The following is a 24,816-nucleotide window of genomic DNA, read 5'->3' on the forward strand; positions in this document are numbered from 1 at the left end:
TGTCTGCAGGAAAACGCATCTTTATTAATAAGACACCGTCATTCCCTTAATGCATTTTCTTCCTCTTTTGGTTTTGTGTGGCCACACATTTCAAATCTTTAACAGGATCTGTGTTTTTTCACGTTGTTTATACATTTTTATTGCATTTGGCGCAAATTGTTTAATGTTAAGAAATTAGTTTGTGTTTGTTGGTATCACTACAGCTCAATCTGTTTCTGTGTGGTTAGCCTAGTGCGAGTTTAAAGGCACCTACATAAATATTTCTAATTTATTACAGCCTGACATTGTGATGACGGCATACCTTCCAGAGATTGTATTTTCTGTAACTGTTGTGAATATAAAGAAAAATAGGGGGGTTTAAACATTAGGCTAACTGCTTAAATGTTGACAAAGCACTTTGTGGAAACTCTTTTAAAAGTTAAAGATGTTTAATGCAGTAAAAGGCTAAAGCTTGAAGGAATCTTTGGTGCTGATTCCTGTTTTATCAGCAGCATGAAATTAGAAAACAACAAAAGAAGCTGCTAGTTTCCCAACACAATCAATTCTGTTCAATCCATTTTAATTTTTATATCGTCAAATAACAACAAAAATCGCCTCATGTCACTTTATACTGTAAGGTAAAGACCCTACAATCATAGAGAGACAGTAGCCCAACAATGAGACGACCCCTTATAAGCAAGCACTAGGTGACAGTGGGAAAGAAAAACGCCCTTTTAACAGGAAGAAACCTCCGGCAGAACCAGAGAGGGGCAGCCGCCTGGGGCAGTGGGGCAGACCAACTTAAAAATGGTAAATGAACTTATTTTCTACTCAATTTGAGCACTCAAAGCACATTCACCCAGTCACACACATTCTTTGATCTGTGCCTAAGCTCTTTTATCTAACAAACACACTCAGATAAACGTACTCAGTCCACTCAGGGTTCAGGATCTTGCCCACGGATACTTCAACACATGGATTGTAGGAGACGGATCAATCCACCGACCTTCATACAGGTAGATGACCTGCTGACCACATGAGGCACCAAATAGCTCATCACTGAGGGAAAAGTAAACTACCTGGTTTACTTAGTCCTTAGTAATCCAGGCCTAGAGACTGTGAGTGAGAGTGTCTCAGAGTGCTTGCACACACCCTCTGTGCACAGTATAGATGACTGCTGCAATCTGCTATTGACCACAGCAATCACTAAGAGGTTTTTGGTGCAGAACCCGCTTTTCAATCGATTTCACTATCCAGCAACTACTCGCCAACCGGTTGGGGAATACACAATTTTCCCCCGTGACCTGTGGCCTGTGGCCTTGGGTCAGCACTAGCTGGATGACACACCAGGACAATAACCTTAAACATTAAAGCAACTCTGGCACACAATGATTTTCAACAAAGAAAATCTGTGTTTTGGAGCGGTCCAGTCAGAGCCCAGACATCCAGCCATTCACACCAGACACACTAAGAATATGGCTAAACTGAAGCAGTTCTCTAAGGAAGAACGGTCCAAATTTCCTCCCACGTTGTAAGGAGTGATCTCAATACCACATTGGCTTTTTGGAAATTAATGTGACATGCTGGTGACAATATGATCGATGTTCTGTTTGTTAACACAGTATTAATTCTCTGCATGTGGTGTTTCTCCATCAAACAAATTGTAACGGCAGTGCTTGCAATACCTCGCATAAGCACAGAGGTAGCAAGAGATCTGCCCGCGTGCGTCTCTGTTTGGACTTTTCCAGAAGCATTTAGCAGCTCTGCATGTCTGCCCTTTGAGGAGGAGGGCGGGGGTGGGTACCGCGGGGACATTATGAAGATGGACGACGCTGTCACGTTGGGATAGTGTTTGTCGCAATGCAAGCATTTTCTCCTATTCTATTATCATTATCATGGCTGATGTTAGTGTTACAATAGCCATTTCAGGAAGCGCTTGTGACGCCGAGGCCGAAAGGCAGAAAAGCTAAATGGAAAACAGAGATATTGGAATTCAAGAGGTGAATATGTGTTGTATAATATCTGCGTTTACAGATAATTGGAAGCACAGAGAGTGACTGCTGTGCCTTATGAAACCTTTGGCAGTGTGTGGCCACAATATAAGAGCGAGCAGCTGCAAAAGAAAGCGTTGCCAGGTTGATTTATTGTTCCTCGCAAACATTTGTGTAGTTAATGGTCTAACGCCAAACTATGCTGCAAAACCAAGCATGAAGGAAGGTTAAGGCTCAGGGTACAATTTCAACTTTTATGAGCCGTGACACACTTCGCAAACTGTGCAGGCCGTGAGCCGTAATCGAAATTGGGCAGCGGCGCCATCAATTTAATGCCGCGGAAACGTAACACGACTAATCCAAATTAGTCAAAAAATCGTACGAGCGAGTATTAGCAATGTCATCGCCACGGCAGCTACGCTTCCAGTGGGAGGCCGCGCATGATAATGCTGTTTCTCCGACACCACCGCCACCTCTTCTCTGTCTCACATGGTTGTCCTTTAGGATGCTGGAGCAGGTGTGATAAATGCTGCCGTTTAAATCAAAGCACTCCCCTCTCCCTCCTCACCCCCTCTGGGGAGAAAGAGGAGGCCTCCATGCAGATTGATATCAGGAGGCCCGGCCATATCCTGCAAGGCCTGACTGATGGTCTGTCTGGATAAAAAAATGAACTTTATACCCACCATGCGAGCTATGATTCATGTGCCTCCCCTTCCCCCCGCCTCAGCTGAAAGCAGTCCACCTTCACTACACGCACTCTGGAAACAGTATAGTACATCATATAGAGCCGCACTGCCCGCCTACACCCAGAAAATACCAATGAGGTACATGTGATAACACGACAACTTATATTAAGCTAGCATTATTATTTTTCTCTGACTTCAATGGAAAAATCCAACATCGTGTTTAGTCTTAGTCATCAGCGTGAAAAAACGCTGGAATGTGGGGAAAAAAATAAATAAATATACATTTGAAATCTGTCCCTCGAGTCCTGTTTGGCAGAGATTTTGGCGTGTTTGACCATTGGTTTCGTTTAGTCCTTCTGCCCTTCCATACCATGATGAGTGACAGGCAGGCAGAAGAGCTGGGGTCACATTACTCACAGTTAGCATTCTGTTCTTCCTCTTTCCTGCGCTAAAAACATGGTGAAGCATTGCACTTTACGCTCCAAAAGTGAGCAGATAGTGTGGGAGTTGATGGTGGAAAAAAAAAAAGAAAAGAAGAAGAAGAAGAAAACAGCTCTGCTTTAGATTCCAATTAATTTTCCACCTGAAAGGGGAAAAAAAACACTGTATCTGCACGGAAGAATAATTGCGGATAAATTATCTCGAGTCTTACTTCAAGTTGGGCCCTAATGGCATCACATCTCAAAGCAGACAAAATGTTTTGACTCCGTGTCGCAAATTTTCCACGGTCATTTTAGACCTTTTTATTATCCGTCCGCAAAACAAGTCGTTAGTCTGTGTGGCTGCTGAGTCGAAAAAACACACCAGCGCAACTCAGTCCTCCTCTTAGGGGAGGAGCTGACGTGGATCATAAAAGCTTTTTGCATAGGTGTCAGTGTGGATGGAATAGGTTTTCCATAATTGCAGCCTATAAAAGTGTCGGGTGACGGACAGCCAAGGCTAATGAGAGAGTGGAAAAGGACAGTGAGGCGACATCCCATAATTATCACCTCAAATCAAAAATTCATAAGAGAAGAAAAAGTAAGTAAATAAACAGGAAAAAAACATCTGTTTGATGTATGTTTTCTTTTTTCTTCTTGTTTTTGACAGAGATGTTACGGTGAAGAGAAAGGTGAGGTGATGTGGTCGCCGAAGCGAAAGTAATGACTGAATAACAGCCAGCGTTTAAAGTCATACGCAAGACAAAAATACAATCAAGTAGTAGATATTTCACTGGTATATACTGCTTAACAGCAGATGGATCTCCAAAAAATCAAAATAAAAAGGCTTATGACAATTAAAGGTGCATTTCAGTGGGGACTGAGTGGCTTCTTTCATAGCACACGGCCTTCTTGATACACACCTGTGTCCAACAGTTGACAAAGCCATTCCCAAGGGTACGGTAAAAGACCAGAATGTAAACCTTTTGATGAAATTGAAACCCTTGGAGGCTGAGGAAATATAACCCCAGCAGTATATGAAAGCTGCTCCGTTTTGTCATTGATCAAAAGGTATTAAAAATATAATAAAGATCTGTTAGTGACTGATTAAAGGTCATACGAAGCTAACAGAGATTGAATAACAATAAAAAAGAATCAATAGTGCAAATATTGGTCTTAGGGTAACTTCATATGAGCACTGTAACAATGATTAAAGAGCTTTCTGGGGAGTGCAGGGGTGGGATTTGTTTCAGGTCGAATCATGAAATGAACAATGCTGTCACTGAATTTATCTAATTGGTATAAATGAGAAAAATGCCCTTCTTGGCTTTTAGTGCACGATGAAAGCCCAGGGGAGCGAAAATGTATGTGAATTGTACTAAAAGTGCTTTGTGGCTTCATATTAAAATATTGACTATGGTCTGCTATAGAACCTAAATGTCTCAGGCCACAGTACGCAGAGTTCTGTTAAGCCCTTCGGAAAGATGTCGTTCTATAAACTGTCTTTAATTTTTTCCCACATGATCCCAGACATACCCCGGCTGGTCAGTGATTGGGATTTTAACTGTGTGCACAAAAGAAACAGTGATTGAGGTACTTACCCTAATGAGACCTCTACTCCTGCCGTGCTCTTTTGTGTAACTTGATTGAATGGGCACAGGGTATAAGTATACCTGCAGAGACAAAATGAAAACCAAACGTACTCACTAAATACATTTGTACTGTTTTACTTACAATATTGTTTGTGTCAGAGTGGGATTCTCTACTTTCTCACCAATATGCTGGCATTAAAGATATTACTATAGATTTTAGCTGGTCTCAGATAAAAGTTCAAGTCTAAATTACAGCCAGTAAAGACACAACGGACCAGTGGGACTAGTCCACCGCAGGGATTGGTAACCATCACAGTTCTCAGGAGCATTCTACATCAGGGGAAGTACTCCTTAGGACAAAAGGAACCTTTGACTGATGTACTGTCATGGCATAAGCAAAGATATTGGTGCAATACCAGCAACCACCATATATACAAAAGAAATTAGCAATGACATTCTGAAAGCATTCTGGATGATGTTACATTTTATGCAAAACATAGCTCTAAAAATCTAGAGGTTTTCTAGTAAAGTCCAGGCTTTATTAAGGGTTTATTTTGACTTATCAAAGGAAAAAAACAAATGGCAGCATTTTCTGTGAACTACCTGGGATAGATGATGATGAACAAAGATGATAAAACAGTAAAAGACCGCAGCAACCAAAGAATATCTGACAAATTATGGATGATAGCACAAATTATCTGTTAGTCGGGTTTTTGGAGGTTATCAGGAGCAGCAGCAGGAGCTGTAGAGTACCCCTAGGAAGCGTCTGTCGAAGGTTAGTAAGTCCTTGTATCCTTGTATAAAAGACAGTACAGGTGCTCTTTTTATAATATACTTCACAATGTCTACTAACAGGCAAGAAATAGACAAAAACATTTCAACTATAAGCTGCCATCAGTCCAACTTCAGACAAACAACAAAGACCCAGCACACTGTTACCTTATATAACATTGTATACTTAGCAATGTAGAGAAAATAGTGACATGTTATTTTAAAAGAGCACAAAGTCAGTGCTATTAGCCACATGTCTACTTTCCAGTTAAATTGTTTTGCTGAAACCGCACATAAAAAGTACAGAACTCTGAACCTGGTGTTATCTCACTTACTGTGGTTGTACATAGCTGCTGCTGTACATACTGCCAGCTAGCTAATATGCTGGCATTAGCGTTCTCGCTAGCAGTGTGAAATGAAACAAAGTCCCATAGGGAATGCAATTCTCGGGGTCCACCTCAGTGGACAGTTACCTTCATGAAGCCCTTGAGGGTGCATATATCTAATTTGGCAAGTTGTTCATGGGCGCAGCCAACATACTCAACCCTGCTACTCAACCCACAAATGCATTTTCCTTAAAAATGTGGCACCATTCAAGGGAAAATAAACAGGTCTTCCAACCGTATAACATTTATTGCAAAGAAGTATTGTTAAAACAAAGAGATCATTGAACAAACTTTTGTGCCAAGTTTAGTTGAACATTTAGCATGTACTCCATTAGTTGGTGGAGACTAAACCTCTCTGGATGCAACATTGTAACAAAACAATTACAGTTACATAACGATATTTCAAAGTTATGCTTACTCTGAAAAACTTGACAAAATAATTCCCATGGCTGACACAAGCATAACTTAAAGCAAGTTGTAGTCAATACTCTAGAAGTCAACTAAATCAAAGCTATCTTGTCTAGTCTGTCCTGGCTCAGTGGCTTCCCACAGTGACAAAAGATGCCACTATCATCACTAATCTACTAACAAACTGATCAAAGACAATCATGGTGAAACTTACAGGAGGAAAGCCGGCCTGGTTTACTTCCTTGACATCCGAACTATTACAGTGGCTGTTATGAGAGGATGCCCACAGTCGAAATGAGAGGAGAGACAATGAGTGAGAGAGGGTGGAGGGAAAGAAAATGGCTATGGTGTAAAAAAAACCAGACGTGGGCTGGGAAGTGTAAGGGCGACGAAGAGCCGTGTGCGAGAAAAGGAAGATGAAAGAAATGAAAACGATGAACATCAGAGACAGCGGGGCAGAAAAGAGGTAAGTGATTGGCTGTCGAGTTCATTTGCTCTTATTTACACTTGTTTGCGGATTGAATTAAATACGGCTCATTTTTGAGACTTTTATTTAGTCATTCATCCTTTCATGTCTGCTCTGTATTTCACTGCTCAAACATAAGGGGAAAAAATAACGAGCATCTGCAGCACTACTATGATGTCGGCAAGAAATGCAGCCCCACATGTCTCAACAAGTCTTGGATTGACTGCAGTGGAATTTGGTACATTTATGGTGCACTCATGCAGTGATGATAATACTTTTTGTTGCAAAATATTGCCTCATTTTTTATTTCTTGGCTGACACAGGGACCTCTGCATAAAGGGAAGCACACAACACTGAAGCTTTACCTTAAATGAGATTTATTTATAAGGGTCTATATGCACAGCAGGATCAAGACTGAGTCAACAAGAGGTCAGACTTAGTGAAGGAAACAATGTTTTGTGATTGAGTTTGAAATTAATTTAATCCTGAAGAGTTACAACATGAACTTTGATGAAAATGTTAACCTCGATTTAGCCTATTGTTGCATCTTAGCTTAGAAAGGTAAGCTAGGATGCAAAATAATGACATTCAACAATAACGCCTAGTGCATTTTATTCATTGGCACCTTTCTTACGCAGAATAATAAAAACTGTCTGCTTCCAGGTGTTTAGCTGCTTCACGCTGCAGGACTCAAGGCCGATTGTAGCCCAATCATCTTTCTGCTCGCCTTCTTTAAACCAATCAGCCTTCACTCTGCATACTTTAAATCCCACTGTTTGTCTTTCATTCTCCCTTGCAGACTTTTTTGTCCAACCCACCTCCACCCAAGCCTCCATGTGATCTCTTAATACCATCAGGGTCTAGACTCCGGGGGGGCGGTCCTGCCCTAATTTTTTATCACTTCTGGGATTTCATTCTGCTGTGATGGGCCATCAGCATCTAACCACCAAATAGCATAATTGAGTTCTGCAGATCAATAATTAATGTTCAATTCCTTCTAATGGCTTCTTTGCTTGGGATCATTGCTCTGCTGCATGATCCAGTCTGGGCCAAGCTTGAACTATTGGACACACGACCTCATATCTGATGCTACAATACTTATTATTGCATTGCAGACTGTAAGAAGCTCAAGTCCTGCAGCTGCAAAACCACCCAAATCATCACACCTCCACCGTCATGCTTTACAGTCGATATGAGGTGTTTGTAATACTGGTTTTCGACAAATGTGATGCTGGCTGGACATCTCCACTTTGGTTTTATCTCTCCGAAGGACATTGTTCCACATGTCTCGTGGTTTGTGCAGATGCTTTGTAAACCTAAGCTGTTCTCCTATGTTGTTTTAAGGGAGAACAAGCAAACTGCCAAATCTTCTGCTCTTATGGTCACACTGATAATCAAGCAAGTGGAATGATTAGCAGCACCCGGCTGCTCTTAATTCATGTGGAAGCAATAAAGGTCTACATATTTTTTCCCCATGACTATGTATGACCAACACAAAGTATTTCTTTGTGCTGTTCAAAACCCACATCTTGACTTTCACTATTAACCAATCAGTATTTGACATTCCAACTTTAACCACTGATTGTTTATTCAGAGGTCTTCTTGATCCACTCCTTCCTGCTGTGTACACAGAACCATGTAATGGGTCAATAGGATTCTTATTATCACAATATATTTAAAAATCACAATTGCAACATTGAATATGTTGCCACTTTACATTTTAAAATTAAAGAAATATGTTTAAATGAGTTGTGGATTCATTTATTACATTTTTATTTACATTACATAGTTGTATCTAATATGGGTATAGGCTCTGCTTTCCAGAATCTACACCCAGAAGCTCCAAAGTCACATGACAAGTCAGCAGGAGACCTACAACTGAATTAAGGTCAATGAAGACCTCGTGTAACTGGTTTCTATCATGAACCAATAAAAGCAAAACTGATTGCCAAATAGGACAATGTGATATGTGCCAAGTAGCTTTCCATGCTAAATAAAATAATAATTAATGAATTTGAATTCCCTCTCGACATTGGCTTCATTGTTCCTTATACAAGCCAGGAGATTCATTAAGTTTGTAAAGCAGGTGTTTCAGCAACAACAAACATCCTCATCTGAGCTCTGAAACAGATGGCACCTGATAGACAGAAGCACAGTGAGCGAAAGAAGGGGGTGGCGGTGGAAAAGGATGAAATGAAAAAGCTATCAAATGAGTCCCAGAAGGGAGTACCCCTCTACGTCCGTACCTCTTTTCTCCCTCTCTTACCCTCAAGGCAAAGCCATCTATCCCTGTACACTTTTGCTGACACGCCATCACTGTGCCAAAAAAACAAAAAATACGGCCAGGCTATTTGTGTGCGGGGGCACTGTGGTTTGACCTTGGATGCTCTTCTCCGTGTGGCAGTCTGCAAGAAAACAAAGCAGGCATAGCAACACGGAAAATGTGTCGCTGGGTAAAAAAAAAATTGATTAGAGATTAGAAATGCCGAGCAGACTGTGTTGCAGGTTGATTAGCTGTCTGTCTTGCAGACAGACACTTCACATTTTCCTATGTTATATAAATGGGACATAGCAGAAAGGTCGAAGAGGCACATTTACACAAACTGTCTCTGGCTATCCTAAGCAAATGAGCACAGTGTGACATGAAGGAGGAAGTATTCGTGAGATGGATGGGCAGTGACAAAGGCTTTGAGGAGAAGAGACTGACAGTGCTGGAAATATAAGACTAAGAAGGAGCCAGGAGAACAAAGACAGAGGGAAGGGCAAGACAGAAGGATAAAAAGAATAAAAGTGCGCAAAAGAGAGTAGGAGGGAATCAAAGTGTGCTGGTGGTGACGCTCTGCATATGAATCACCAACTGCACAGGCCTCGAATATGACAGATGATGACGTGCAACACGGGAGACTCTGAGTGGAGGATGCAAAAGAAAGAAGGAAAGGGAGAACACGATAGGTGACTAAATAAATCTTTGAAAATGATTAGAAGCAGAAAATCAAAAATGACAAGACTGATCCTCCCATTAAGGGCCTGAACTCCAACGCCCACCGCTCGATCTACGACCTTGTTCCAATGCAGCTCTGGCACTAGCCATAATAAGTTGGTAACACTGTGTCAAACTTTGGCAGGTGTTCTAGGGCCTGAAGGTACACATTTACAGAATAAATATCTTAGATGCAACCACTTAGCCCCTCAGGCAGTACTTCATGCTTCACCGGATCAGACAGTAGGCTCAGTTCACTCATAAATCTGTTGATTTCATAAAGAAAAACTAGCTCTGTATTGAAATTCTCCCCAGTTTAACTCAATTAACATATAACACACAATCACAAAGATTAGTCTTAATGGTGGACGAATTACGATATTCCAACCATCACACTAATAAATTAGTGAACCTTTGTATGTGATTGTCTGTTCATCTGGACAACTGGTTGTTCAAACTACTTTAAAGTTGCTGGTTCTATTGTTAGGGACTAAGTGCATTATTGAGTGTCAGGTTGTTTGCACGATGGGTGGTCTTATTTTAGAGGGCCCTCTCTCTAATGTGCTAGGAAGTAGTTGTATTAAAGCGACAGTTGAGTGTACTGTATGATGTAGTCATCTGAGTCACAGTTTAGACCAGGCTTGGCCAACTCCAGGCCTCGAGGGCCGGCGTCTTGCAGGTTTTAGATATCACCCTGGGTCAACGCACCTGAATCAAATGATTAGTTCATTACCAGGCCTCTGGAGAACTTCAAGACATGCTGAGGAGGTGATTTAGCCATTTAAATCAGCTGTGTTGGATCAAGGACACATCTAAAACCTGCAGGATACCGGCCCTCGAGGCCTGGGTTTGGACACCGCCCATTTAGACAGTAGGCTGGATTTGACATAACGTCATCATTTTCCATGACTTAAAAAGGATGTCACCAGTTCATACAAGAAATTTTTAAAACCTGATAAAGAAATCTCCACTGGGTGACATCCACCTTTGCTAATGCTAACAAGTGGGCAATGTGCTAGTATTTCAAATAGCTGTATACACACTGTGTCTTGTAAGGCCTCTGTCACATGGGCCTAGAGACCCCGGGAAATCTCTGGTTGCCAGCGAAATTGTGTACTCCCCACCCGTTGATGGCTAGTCTCGAAGAGAGCACTACACCAAAAACCTGCCTATGGCTACTATGGTTACCAGCAGATTGCTGCGGTTGGCTGTAGTTTGCAAGGAATGTGCCGATTTGCAACCATTAATCAACTACTGCCCAGCTGGGAGGTTTTGGTGCAGCACCAAATACCTCTTTCACCTAGCAACCGCTGGCAACCACTCACCAAGTGCTTGGGGAATATACATTTTTAGCTAGCAACCAGTGGTTTCCGGAAGGTCGCCGACTGGTCTCTATATTTCACAGAAAGAGTTTAAAAGAAATTCAATAATAATATATATATGCTTGTAACTACAGTGGAATTACTTAGAAAACACCGAAATGTTTACAAACTACTTGTGTAACCTAAATAGAGAACTTCAAGTGTGTAAATTGTAAATTGTGTTCTGTTAAATATGCGCCGTACTTTCATAGTTTTGTCTGTCATTTTTGCTAAATGAATGAAGGCGAACAATTAAGCTAATAGGGCTTAACTAGCTTTGTTTTTTCCTTCCAGATCCCTCAAAAATATGTGTTTTATCTAATTGAACTTTTTTTAACGGTACTTGGTTGGACTAAAACGAAGTCTCACACCTGTGAGCCAACAGGAAATGCTAGATTACACCAGACTTTTTGGCATTTTTCTACATTCTCGTGTCAGTTAAGTCGGTGAGCATATTCATAACAAACATCAAAAGTATGAAAAAAGCAACATTGTTAGAAACTGGAAACAACCTTTAACAATCAAATGTTAATTAGCGTTCCGAGACAATCCCTCAACTAGTTCTCACTGGGGATACGCAGGAAAAAAGGTGAGCATATTTATTCCTCAGTCCACTGAGATCCAGAGAAGAGCGAAAGTACAGGGAGAGAAAGACAGCAATTAAGCACTTCTCCCACTAGACTGCTATGTGACGGCGTGGGTGGAGTTCACTAGAGGTGACACTGCAACACAGCAACATCAACGCTAGCTACAGGTAACACTGTGTACACTCTGCTGGCATGCCAGGAGTCAAAGGTGATTCGGCAATATAAAGTGGTGTGGTTAATTGTTTATTAGCAAACTTTAAGGGAAACCAACACTATTCATCTTGATAGCATACAGACACCTTAGGTCACAGTAAATAGAATGTGTTTCTGCAGTTGTGTAACAGGTTATACTCTAGATAGCTTTATTTATTTGAGTCATCCTCATGTTGTTGATAATATTTTAAAATTCACAATATTTTGTCATCACACAGGACAGTGCAAAGTCTTGAGCATTCCCTCATTTCTTTATATTTTGTTAGAAAAACGGGACATAGATGCTGTTGAGATGTGTCTGCACAGAAAAATGCAAATAGGAGTTTGCAAAATTGTAACGAGATTGAAAGTCAATACTTGGTGTAACCAATTTTATTATTCAACACTGCCTGAACTCGAGCTTTCTCGTAGCTTTCTTTCAAATCTTTTCTCTGGATGTCAGCTGCCTTTTGTTCCATTCTTTGTCAAGATGATCCCACACTGCTTCAATAATGTTGAGGTCTGGGCTCTTGGGATGCCAGCCCATGACTGATAGTGCTCCATTGTGTGTTTTTCTATCCAGTTATGCTTTTACTGCACTGGCAGTGTGTTTGAGGTTATTGTCATGTTGAAGAAAGAAGCTCTTGCCAGTCAGATTCTTTCCAGATGTTATCTTAGGTTTCTCAAAATCTGACGGTACTTTTCTACGTTTATAATTCTATTAATTTTGATGAGATCTCCAGCAACCCTGGCTGAAATGCAGCCCTACATCCTGACAGAGCCTCCACCATGTTTGACAGATGGCATTTATAAAGTAATGTCAAGTGTTTGGTGGATTTATTTTTCCTGTTTCTTAGGGTTATGACTGTCAGATATCATTTATCTGCTGTAGATTGTTTTTTTTAGTCCAGCTACTTCTTCTTTTGTCCTCCACTTGTTCAAGTTCCTCAAATTTTTTAAGGACAAACTGCACACCATGCATGCCATGATATGTCAAGCATTTAACTAACAGCTCTTCGGGAATCATCCTGTTACTGCATGTCCATAAAACTGTGTTAACTTTAGAATTTTTCATAGATTCAACTAAAGAAATGCGAACAATGTCTGAAAAGCAGCTACTAAATAAAGTAAAAAATACAATTTCAAATTCGTTTGTTGTTGTTTCCACAGGAGCACAGTATGACTTTGCAATGACAATAAAGTTATCTTATTTTGTTAACCTGTCTTTTAATCCCTTAGGTCAGCAGCTTTTCATATGCTTTAATGATTCATAGATAATTATTATCTATTAAAGGTCTAAACAAACAATAAAAAATGGACTGGACTGAAAAGGAGTGAAAAAACAGCCAATGTCCAAAGAAAAACTGGGAATGCCCAAAGAACTAGTTCTCAAGACAACTTTAAGGCATTAAAACAAAACTCTGGCTCCCTGGAAGCAAAATATGAAGACAAACAATGTTGTTCAGAATATGTAATATGTGCCATTTCTTATTTTAGCCAAAATAACACTCGTATCATTGTCTAAGTGAGTAATCAAGAGAGACAGAAAGGAACAGGGAATAATTACTTTGACTTTTTCCAGAGACTGCAAAATTACAATTGCTGACAGTCACAAATGAAATAATTAATCAAATAATACATAATAGAAAGAGAAAGAAACTAATATAAGCAATATTTTCAAATAATATCTGCCTCATCCGAACAGAAAAAATAAAGAAAATTGACATGCTGACTACTTTGGGAGATCATTTTTTAGTTTTGTTTCACAGAGGTGAGTCAATATTGCGTTGTGATAACCTTGAAAAAAAGGAATCCAATTTCAATCTCTACTTAAATTCAGGACAGACTGATGTAACAGATGTAAAACACATTTGTCATAACTGATTATCAATTTAGAAAAACTGCTTTGAGTTATAGGTAAAATGGCTTTAAACCACTTAGACATAAATTTGGACAGCAGACAGTCAGCTACATTAGCTTAGTTTAGCACAAAGACCTGACACGTGGGCACTCTGCTAGCCCAGCTTGAAAGATTTAATAATGAAAATACTTCTGAAAGCTACAGCATTATTAGCCCTGCATGAATCTCAGATTACAGTGCAACCTAACTTTTAACAATTTAAGCTTTGCCCTTGTCTGATATATTTTATAAGCTAAGCCAGCAAGACTGTATTGATGTTCACTAATCTCTCAGTAACAAAGCAGATAGAGTATAGTGTAGTACACAGAGTATTTCCCAGGACTAAAAACAAATCTTCTAATTCTGCTCCCTTTTAACTGGAGAGTTAGTGCCTTTTATTCTACAGCAAATCATTATGACTAAAAATTAGTAAAATTCCATCCTTTAACATATGTGGTTTATGGATGATTGTCATGATTGATTTTTATTACGTTTCATGATATCACTTTGACAGCAGAGTCCAATCTTCAAATAATAGTTTCACAAAAGTGCATATCATAGTGTCAGATAATCCCCATCGTTCAGATACGTGCAAACAGCACAGGACTAACACATAGCATATACACTTTAAATAAGCAAGTATGCACATGACGTTTGTGTAACACTTTAATGTTAAGATTCCAACTGTGACTTATGTTTAATTGATTTGACTAATTAAACTGCTTTGGAACTATTTTACCTCAGCATTATATTGTATTATACTTTCATTATATTGTAAGTAGAGGCCTATCCCTACCTTATGAGCAATTTCATTTTCTTGCTATAGTGTTTTTTTCTCTCCCCAGGACAGCATCTAATATGAGAGCACCTGCTACCAGAGATGAAGGTGGGAGAGAGGCCATTTGATTTATGTCTTGGTTGTTAAAAAAAAGGGCAGTCTGCAGTGTTTGGGTCTCTTTCCTACAGTAAAAGTTTCAAATTGCTACCATGGAGAGAGTTTTATTTTTATCCTAAATTTCATCTCATCAGCTCTCAAGCACAATTATGGAGTCAGATTCCAGTATTGTAGCTAATATTAGGACTATTTAAAATTCAATTTCCGGGCTCATATATTTTCAAAAAGAGCATTGCGATCACATCGTTTCTCCACACTGTAATCCTGGCAGCCCAAAGAGTCACACTAAAGCCACTTTTGAAGTAGAGACTTTTTCTTCTGGGAAGGTGAATGTGTAGCGAAAACCTCTTCCACATAAATTACCCAGAAAAAACATAAAACAGAGAATGTAAGAGCCTTTCTTGCTTAGATGCCTTACCTCAATTTAAAGAAAAAAATAGTACACATTACAAGTCAAAATTGAAGCCAATTTAGTTTTTTGGAGCTATCACTGAGGCTAATAAGGCAAATAGCCCCTGGCAGATCATTTAGAGCTACATTCTCCTTCCATGTCTGAAGATGTCACTTTATTATCATTGCTGCCATTTTCCTCTCAAAATAGTTGAAGGCTGACTTATACAAAAATGTGCTGACAGCACTAAAGGACAGCATGAAAAAGTCTGTTCTCAAAATGTCATAAACATTAAGGTGTTCTGAGGGTAAAACAATCACATGTAGATATAACTACATTTACGTTTGTATTACACTGGATGCAACTATAAAGTCTCCATGAGGCACTCACATTGACAGAAACAAGCACTTCCTGATGGCTGCAGCCAAAAAAACACCACTACATCACAAAAAGTGCTCAGAAACTGCTTGAGGAACACAACACAAAGCCCAAGGCGCTGACCTGGCCTCAACTCCCCAGATCCCAATCCAATTTAAAATGGGAAAGATGTGGCTCAAAAAGCCAGATTCAGCCATACAGAGGACCCAAAGCATCTGCTACCACAAACCACAGGACACCTCCAGGCATTCTCTGTCCATGCCCTGATGGATAAGAGCTGCTCTGGTGGTATATGGTGGACCTCCACAATAATAGGCAGGCAGCTTTAATATTGTAGCTTATCAGTATTTATGGTTTGCGTCTTCCTCAAACTTAAGACCTCTACCAGAGATCTGGGATGTCTGTCCAATTCTAGGAGTGGACTCAGACTGAGCTGTAACCTGAATATGCTAGAACCAGGTTTGGAGGTCACAGGCCTTAATGTTCCCATTAAGACTGGGACCACTTTCATCTTCACCTTCCATATCTGTTCAACTTGTCCCTTTAGGCAGTGACACCTTTCATATTTTCTCATGCTCCTTCATCCTGACATTACAGTCAGCTGGTATTGGCATATCAATCGCAACTGCTGTCTTTTGCTCCTTGTCAACCATCACCATATCTGGTTGGCTCACCACCAGCTCTGAAATCTCACCTTCATTGTTCTTTCGTAGGTATGTCACATTGCGACTCGATTTTCCGAGTACGCTGTCCTGACTCACATCCTTTGCATTGCTGCCCTGTGATGGATGGTCTCATGACCCCGTTTGCACAGCCTGCAAAGTGAGACCCTTCTGCTGAGGGCTTTTTCTCTCGCTGTCCTGATCAGAAACTCCATGATGTCCTTCAGGCTGGACTTTTTAAGTTCCTGGTAAGATTTCTTGAGGTCAGCCAGTTCCTCTATATGCCAATGATAGATCCAATGAAAGGGCTTGGTCTTTTACAATATATCATCTTCATCCTCATCATTCTCTGGTTTTTGCTGCCTGAGGCACTCTCTTGGCAGTTCGTCCCTGGTGCCCATCTTCTTGATGTATTTATGGATTCTCTGTATTTCATCTTGGGCAGTATCCCCCCATCTCTTTCATTGTTTGCCTACTCTAAGGGTGCTGGACTTTGCGTGAAGTGTTGATATTATTTCTAACATTTAACTGGCTTCACAGCACCTGTGTTATCCTTTGGAGGTATTTTGGTGCGACTGAGCTGACTTTTCTTTAGTCCTGGATACAGGCCTGTGAAACAGTCGGGCATGTATCCATGTCTGCTATGCTGCCTTCTGTTAATTCTTGGTTTCTATCGCTCTACACCAATGTGACTATACAATGTGACCATTAAACTGACAATATAGGATAAAATGTATAAATTTATGTTTATATAGACACACACACACACACAAATATACTCTGCTAGCAGAAAACAAAAGAGCCTACGTAGGTGTAGAACTAGTCTTATTTAATAATTATTTCACTTTTCCTCCTCAACTGTGTAAAAAACTGTTCTCAACACCAAAATGTGTTAGTAAATCTACTTTAACATAACTTAAGGTGATAATTAGAGTTCCCACATTAAAAGTGAAAATAAGAACCAAGCCTACAATCAGAGGCTTAGAGAGCAACTGTGGAACATCTGTTCTCACAACACTCAGGCTCACTTCATCTAAAGCCTCCCTTATGCACAATAAGGTTCATGTTTAAAGGGTGCACTAAAAACAACCGAGCGTAGTTTGCACAGCTCGTATGGTTTATTCGTATCACACAAAACATGTAAACACAATTGCTGGATGTTCAGCATGCTGAACATGTCCAGTTCCAATAGTCAAAGTCAACAACTTAAAGTTTTGTTGTTGTTTTGTTAATCTAGTCTCTACGACACAACAGGAAAAAGGTCAAAATCTCCATCTAGAAAACAGCTAGTTAATAAGCTCATTCTTAAAATATAATCCCACTTCTTCCCAACATGTTTTTTCTTTCCGTCTTAAAATGCACATTACCAGCAATACCAATGCTGGTAATGTGCAGTGGGTTAAGTAAATTACTATAAATAACCTGCTGTACATCATCTTTTAATGTTGACCTATTAGATGCTATGATTAACAGTCATCAGCATCAAAGGTTTTTAATCAATATTAACTGATACAGACTTTAAATGCATGTGTGTAGCTTGTAGATCAACAGCAGCACCTTCAGTCAAAGACTGATAACACCAAAGTCTGAGCGCTCCGTAAGGTCCTTCATACCAGCTGCTCTAAGACTGTTAAATGCACAGTAATAGTAAAAATAATGATTGTATCCATGTTTGCACATGTTAGTTATTGCATATTTCATTTATGTATTATTAACTATATTAGGAATTCATATTGTCTCTATTGAAGCTGTGACAATTTAATTTCCTGCTAATGATTAATAAAGGATCTAAGACATATAATAAGCTATTCTGCAGTAAGTGTTTGCATCACAAAGGTTATAGTAAAGGTTTGGACACAGTATATTTTCACCATATTACCTTTGGTTTAACTGTGAAATGAAATAACACCGTAATGATAACTCTTCTTCTTTAATATAACTCTGCTTTCTATAATTTTATTTCATCATCTGACATTTAAAATAATGCAGTTTTACAAATGGACGATTTACAATTTCCATTAACAGTTTTGTGTCTGTGTTTTTTTTTTTTGGTATTTGAACAACACAACATATTTTTTCAGGGTGAAAAGTTAAGATGTGTTTCCTCTGGCTGTTAAATATCCCTCTCAGTTACAAGTATCTCAACTGTAGATCCATTTCAATAATTCAGCCCAATTCATACCAGGCCTTTCCCGTTCTCAACACACATTAAATGGGTCATGTGGACGAAAGCCTCAACCCCATTTCTGAACAGAAATTGCTCAAGGTAACAAGGCCAGAAGGTCAGAACTATCAAAGCAAATACAAAGTCTTCAGTCATTTCAGCCCTAAATGTCTAAAAGTGTCAAGAAGAAGCTTCGTTTCACAGTTGGTGATTTTTTTCAGTTGAAGTCTGTCTCAAAACAATTTTCTGATGCCCATTTGAACATTGCAACGTGCTTTGCATTGTAATGCAGGTGAAGAAGAGGTCACTTGTCATGTATTAAAGTATGTGACAGGAGACACACCCCAGAGGCTTGTTTCTGTGTGCTCCTACAGTCACATGTAAAACCAGTGTTACGACTGTTGTCGTACTGTTGTCTCATATGCTAATCTGAGCGTGCAGGTGACTCTCCGTGATTGGTGGATCCAAGGGACGGATTGATTGGCTAACGACCTGGAGACGGCTTATATGCTGACACCGTCATGACGGCCAGTCATTCATCCTCGGCTTACCTCAACCGGCAGACTTTATGTTACCTGTCCGGCGCTGTTTCTTTATACAGGAGCATGTAGGAGTGGACTGCCTTTTTATTTGATTACCATTTTCTCATGTTTTTGTTAGTTAGGGAGATAAGTCATTCTCATTTGGTGTGATTCTTTTCATAGGTAAGTTTGGTACATCCTTTAGAGAGGCTCCTTTTGTTTGTTGTTTTGGTGTTAGGGCCACCCCAAAGATATAGTCCGCTCCTTTCCTTTGTTAAAATTCACTCACTGTAAATAAGTCACCATCAAATTGTTCTTGTTGTGTGATGTGCTGCTTGGGGTCAGACGGAGATGGATCACCCTTATGTTATGGTCGGGCCACCCCTAGACGGGCCATAACACTAGCCACGCCCCATGGTTCAAAAGCTTGTAGAAGCACCTTTAGCAGCAATAAATTTTGCATGACTTTACCAGTCTCTCACATCATTGTGGCTTTTTGGCTAACTCTTCTTCACAATGTTGCTTCAGTTCATGGAAGTTTACACGAGTTTGTTCATGTTCAGCTCTCTTGAGATCCCACCGCAGCATTTCCATCAGGTTGAGGTCTTGACTTTGACGGTTCCACTGTGGCACCTTGATTCTTGTCTTTTTTAGCTATTGTGTTGTAGATGTGCTGCTGGGCTTGGGCCAAGTTTAGGATATCAGACAGTTAAATCTAGAATACTTTATTACTCAGTGGCGTGCATGCTCGCCTCAGGGACTGTAAGGTGCACAGATCCTGTGGTTGCAAAACAAGCCCAAATCATCACACCTCCAACCCCATGCTTGATGGCTAGCATGAGGTGTTGGTTGGTGCTGGTATGATGTTTTTGGTTTTCACCAAACATAATGTTGTGTATGATAGACAAACATATCGACTTTGGTCTCATCTGTCCAGGGGACATTGTTTCAGAAGTCTTGTTTGCTTAGATCTAAAATTACAAATCTAAGTCCATGTAGTTTTTAAAGAGACGAGGCTTTCTCCTGACAACCCTTCAGACCAACAAACTGTCAAAACGTCTGCTTTTATAGAGCAGCTCACACTTACTGCTAATCGGTTAATCAAGTGCACTGGATTAACAGCAATTAGGATTAGCAGAAATTCCTACAGAGGGAGTTTGGGTGTACTTAGTTTTTCATCTTTATGGCTCTTTTTACTATCTGTCCTTCGCAGCTCAGCAAAAGAGGCTGTCCTGGGGAAATTCTACTAAAAGGCAAACCATTAAAGTCTTGGATTTGTCCAAGGACTGGATTTAATCTTCCATTTAAAATAAAAAATGCATATAAATTGAACTTTTAAATATCACTTTGAATAGGAAAAAAAGAAGATGGACTTAAAAATGTGTTAATTTGTGTATAACCATTAAAACGACTATCGACTATCAGAAACAACAGTCTTCCACAAACCCCAAAACAGAAACCTTGGACTCGAAACTCGAAACAGTCCGAGTGTGAGCTGTACTTTAGGATTCATGTGTAACACTGGAAATATCATATTGTTGTGGAGCTAGTGAGAGACAGCCATTTCTCAAGCAAGCTGCACCCCGACCGTTAGCGTCGAAACAACTCATTGTAATGCATCATCCGAAAGAAAAATATTTGTGTAGGATGGAAATTACATTTTCACTGGAGTTCTTACAGTCACTGAATTGGATCATATTAGATTTGATTAGATAAGATAAACTCAGTTGATCTTGCTAGGAGGTTCAGGTTGCCACAGCAGGAACTCTAAATGAGACACAGCTTTAGAATGACTGGAAGATAAACACTGCTTTACAGAGAGATTGTAATTTTTATACACCAAGACACTTTGTTGTCTCTCTTTTGGGTTTTTATTGATTCTTACGTAATGCTTAATCCTATCCTGGGTCTCCCTGTTAAATGTATTAAAGTTTTCATTGCGAGTTTTAGTTTAAATCATAGTTTCCAGTCCTGCAGAGAATAATTGCACTTTTCTCGTAGGGGTGCCAATGCATACGCCAGGAGGGATTTTACTGTTCTGCCTACTTATCAGCTACTTTAAATTTACAATAAAAAAGAACCAGTAGGGGGGCTAAACCATTCCTCGGAAAGCTCTTTCTCGCACTAACATATTTACAGTACAAACTAAACAGCTGGGGAAAAACAAATTTTCCAATAAGGTCTTCAGTTTTATCTCAAACTGTGACATACTGTATTTATGTGCTGTTCAGTGCTAAGGCTGTGGTTCTCCAAATTAAAAGAATGTGAGGTTGTCTAACTAACACTGGAGTATCCTCAGGAATGTGACACACACAACAAAAAGTAGGTAAATAAATGCTGACTTTAAATAATTTAATTACATGTAAAATTTGCATGTAATTTTGTTAGACTGTTACAATGTAAAATGTTACATGTAATAGAATATGGTCAAGTTAAATTTACTTGATGGGTACAGACTCAATTTATAAAAAGCAACCTTACCAACCTTAACAATCTGAATAAATAAACCTTCGATTTTATATATTTCTGTTCTGTTTCACTCAAAATTATTGCTTCATGTTTACTGAGCGTTTGCCTGAAATACTGTGAAATACTGTGAAAACACTGCACCGCCCTGTGTGTTTATAGGTCTGCTCGGTTTGCCATGTTTTGGCAGCAACTCTTCATGTTTTTGTGCGTTATGCACTCTGATTTAAGTTCAATGCCAGTGCAACAGCAAGCACAGCTTGCAAAGCACTCACAAAGCAAAACATATTATACATGTTACATGTTATTGTATCATATAACGATAATGATAAAATAAAGGCGATTAACTTCTCTTCAGTCTGCTCTCAGTAAAAACAGGAAGTCCTGTTTTTTTAAGCTGGGCTTAACCAAAAGTCTCCAAGAAGTTGATCCTGACTTTTTAAAGACGACCAGCCCACACATGCGCCACTCATCGTCCAGTTCGCTGGCCATAGATTGGCAACCTGAAGGCTGACGAGATGTGACAATTTTATGACCCCACCAGACACACTCGCTCCTGCTGCCAGCTCACAGGTTTGTGGACCTACAGAAAACTCTTGCTACTTCAGATGGCCACCCCTGCTGTGGACTGGGCAGAATCTCCAAGTGTGTTCAGATGCTTACAGGAAGAGACCAGCATCCTGGCAGCCAAAGTCTTTGTTGAATCACAATTGAGCGAGCGAGGCGGTGATTCAACAGGAAAATAAGTTGGCTTTTTTTTTTCTCAGCATGGCTTCTAGGATTCAGAAGACTACATCTTCTCCAAACTTACAGAAATATCTTCAAACAGATATATTTATTTGAATGTGTGCTTTTGGCCATCTGACGAAACCAAACTCAACATCCTGAACAAAGCAAAGGAAGACAACCTTTTAGGTTTGTTTTGGTCTGCTCTTCTGGGATAAAACAGCCTTATTTAATATCTGCTAAAAGCTCGGGGTATATTCATCAGATACTTGCTGAGTTTGTTTTCGTGTTCGTTGATAATGGATGAACGGTGTACAGTTTTTAGAGCTTTTTAGTGAAAATAGCTGTATGGCCCCAAAAACTGTAAAGATGCACAGTGAAAACCCAAAACAAGCTAAAGGAATACAACACTTCCTATAACTAAAGGGAGTAACACCCCAAACATCTTCAAATACTGTTCTGATGCACACAGCTAGTATCAGGTTGAACACCTTTTTCCCTTCAGAGCTGCTCTAATGCTTCACGGCACAGATTCAACAAGGTGCTGGAGATTGTGGTCCACATTGACTTGATAGTATCACACAGTTGCTGCACAGTTGCATCCATGATGAGAATCTCCTATTCCTCCACATCACAAAGGTGCTCTACTGATTTCAGATCTGGTGACTGTGGAGGTCATTTGAGTACTCGTTTGTGTAGCCAGACTCGTTGTGTTGTTTGTTGTCCAGCGTTGTTAAGACTGTGCAAACTATAGCCTCAGTGTCCTGAGTGTCATCTGCTGCTGCTGTGGCCCATCTGCTTCAAGGTACAAGCTACTGCGCATTCAGAGATGCTATTCTGCACACCTTAGTTGCAACCAGTGGTTATTTGAGTGACTGTTGCCTTCCTGCTAACTCAAAACAGTCTGAACATTCTCCTTTGGCCTCTGACGTCAACAAGGCATTTTCTCCAGGACATTTTCCCTTCAGACCATTCCCTGTAAACTCTAGAGATGGTTTTGTGGGAAAATCCCAGTAGATCTGCAGTTTCTGAGATACTGAAACCAGCTCATCTGGTACCAACAATTATGCCACGTTCAAACTGGCTGGTGATCGTATATTAGAATGAGTTTTTCAGCTGTCTGCTTAAAGACATAAACTTTAAAATTCTATCATCTCTGACACTGCATAATGCAAATTTTTAAGCAGACGAGAGCAATCTTTCTGCCTCCGTAGTTATTGACAGTTGGACAAACGTGACCTTTTGAAGTTAATTAATTGCATGAGCAGCTCCCTAAGAGTGATGTTAAATTTCATGCTTTAATGTAACAACAGCGTCCGTGGCACATCTATCATCATTTAAAAGCTAAGGGTCTGACGAAGTGCTCATGCTCCAAGGCATGGACCTGCTTACGCAGCTGTGGCAGCACAAGCACATTTTAACAAGATCCCAATTAGGGATAGCCGCGACCTTTGCCTTTCTGCCCCCTTTATAAGCCGGGACAAACAAGGTTTTCATGTAGTTTGTGGTGTGGTTTTTGTTTCTTGAGTTTATATCTGCTGGAAAAGCAACAGGCCACCATGCTTCATGTTAAAGACCGGTACAGTGAATGACTGGCAAATGATTCGCAGCAAAAATCTGAAATTAGCTTTTCTGTTTCTAGCATCTCGCTGATGTCCACGGGCAGACGGCAAATAGTTTACTGTCTAAAAAAGCCCACTGGTGCTGTCAAACCCAATTTGCAACTAGACAATATTTGTGCTAAGACGCTATGAAATCTACTTCATAAATCTATATGGCTCTTCATTTCCATGTTACGCACAGCAGACACATCTAGGACTCCACACCACCCGCATTGCCATGGTTTAGATCCAATTTAAAAGAGCTCCCTCTAGGCTATCCTAGTGAATTCTCTTTCTTCACTGGAAGAACCCGGCGCACTGTTAAGGCCATGTGATGTTCTGCAGACAGTTGGAAGTGTCACTTGTGCTGCGTTATCCTTCTCTCTTCTCTGTCAAAGCTGAACAACAGTGGCAGGCATGACTCACTGAAGAGCTGTACTTTCTAATGACACAAGAGCGGAGGCTGAGTCAATCTGACCTGACAGTCTTGCATAAATCACGGCCCTTCGATTTAAGTTGCTTTGAGGAGTGTCAACAAATCCACAGGAGGAATATTAGGCTCTGCTGTAGGTAGGGACTCCGCCTCTGAGAACTCATTATGGGGTGTCTCCCTTCATGCTGTGCCAGTCTGTCTTGACTGAATTGCCAGGCTTATTTTGGATTCACCGGCAGAAGCTCGCGTTTTAAATTCCCGACTTGTGATAAGGCCTCCGACAGCACCCTAAAGACCATTTCAGGGGGAAATACGTGGATTTTTTAATGGCTAAATTTCTAGTGGTAAACTTCAGTACAGTACTTTGAATGTGATGTAATATAAAAAGAGGTACCTCAGGTCTGGAGAGAGGGGCTTGGGAGTGTAGCAATAAAGGCCATTAAATGATAATGCAGCAAGAATAAGTTCTCTTTGTAAGCTTTTATTCGTTTTGTTTAGAGTCTTCAGAGAAACTGATGAGAAGGCAATGTGGAGAGTGCTACTACACAGCATTTAGCTTCCAATCTCACAGTTAATCATTCCACTTGAAAGTGTTTCACAACAAAAGACTGTTTTCTTTTCTCTCCTACTTTGAAATCAAAGTAATTATATATTTTTTTCTCCCATGGACAAACAAGAAAGGCCTTCAAGCCCTAGTTTGCACGAGCAATTCACACCATCATGAGGCAAGGCGGCGACGATGCGGAGGTCTCAGGAAAAAAAGAAAGAAAAGAGGACCCACATTTACAAAGCAGAAATCTCAGCTGGCACCTTCCAATACAGATGAGACTCGCTTTTAATAACAAGCTCTGAATGCAACAT

The 24,816-nt window shown here is 40.1% G+C and overlaps 1 protein-coding gene across 1 annotated transcript in view; it reads right to left on the reverse strand.

Moving 5' to 3' along the window:
• The window catches only part of LOC100691113 (glucosidase 2 subunit beta), a 157,914-nt gene that overhangs the window by 15,470 nt on the left and 117,628 nt on the right, over nucleotides 1–24,816 (reverse strand). The window contains exon 13 of the mRNA XM_003450336.5: nucleotides 4,677–4,748. Coding sequence (XP_003450384.1) covers nucleotides 4,677–4,748 — 72 coding nt within the window. The remainder of the gene's footprint in view (nucleotides 1–4,676; nucleotides 4,749–24,816) is intronic.

Source organism: Oreochromis niloticus, linkage group LG3 (assembly GCF_001858045.2).
Source record: "Oreochromis niloticus isolate F11D_XX linkage group LG3, O_niloticus_UMD_NMBU, whole genome shotgun sequence".
Lineage (NCBI taxonomy): Eukaryota > Metazoa > Chordata > Actinopteri > Cichliformes > Cichlidae > Oreochromis > Oreochromis niloticus.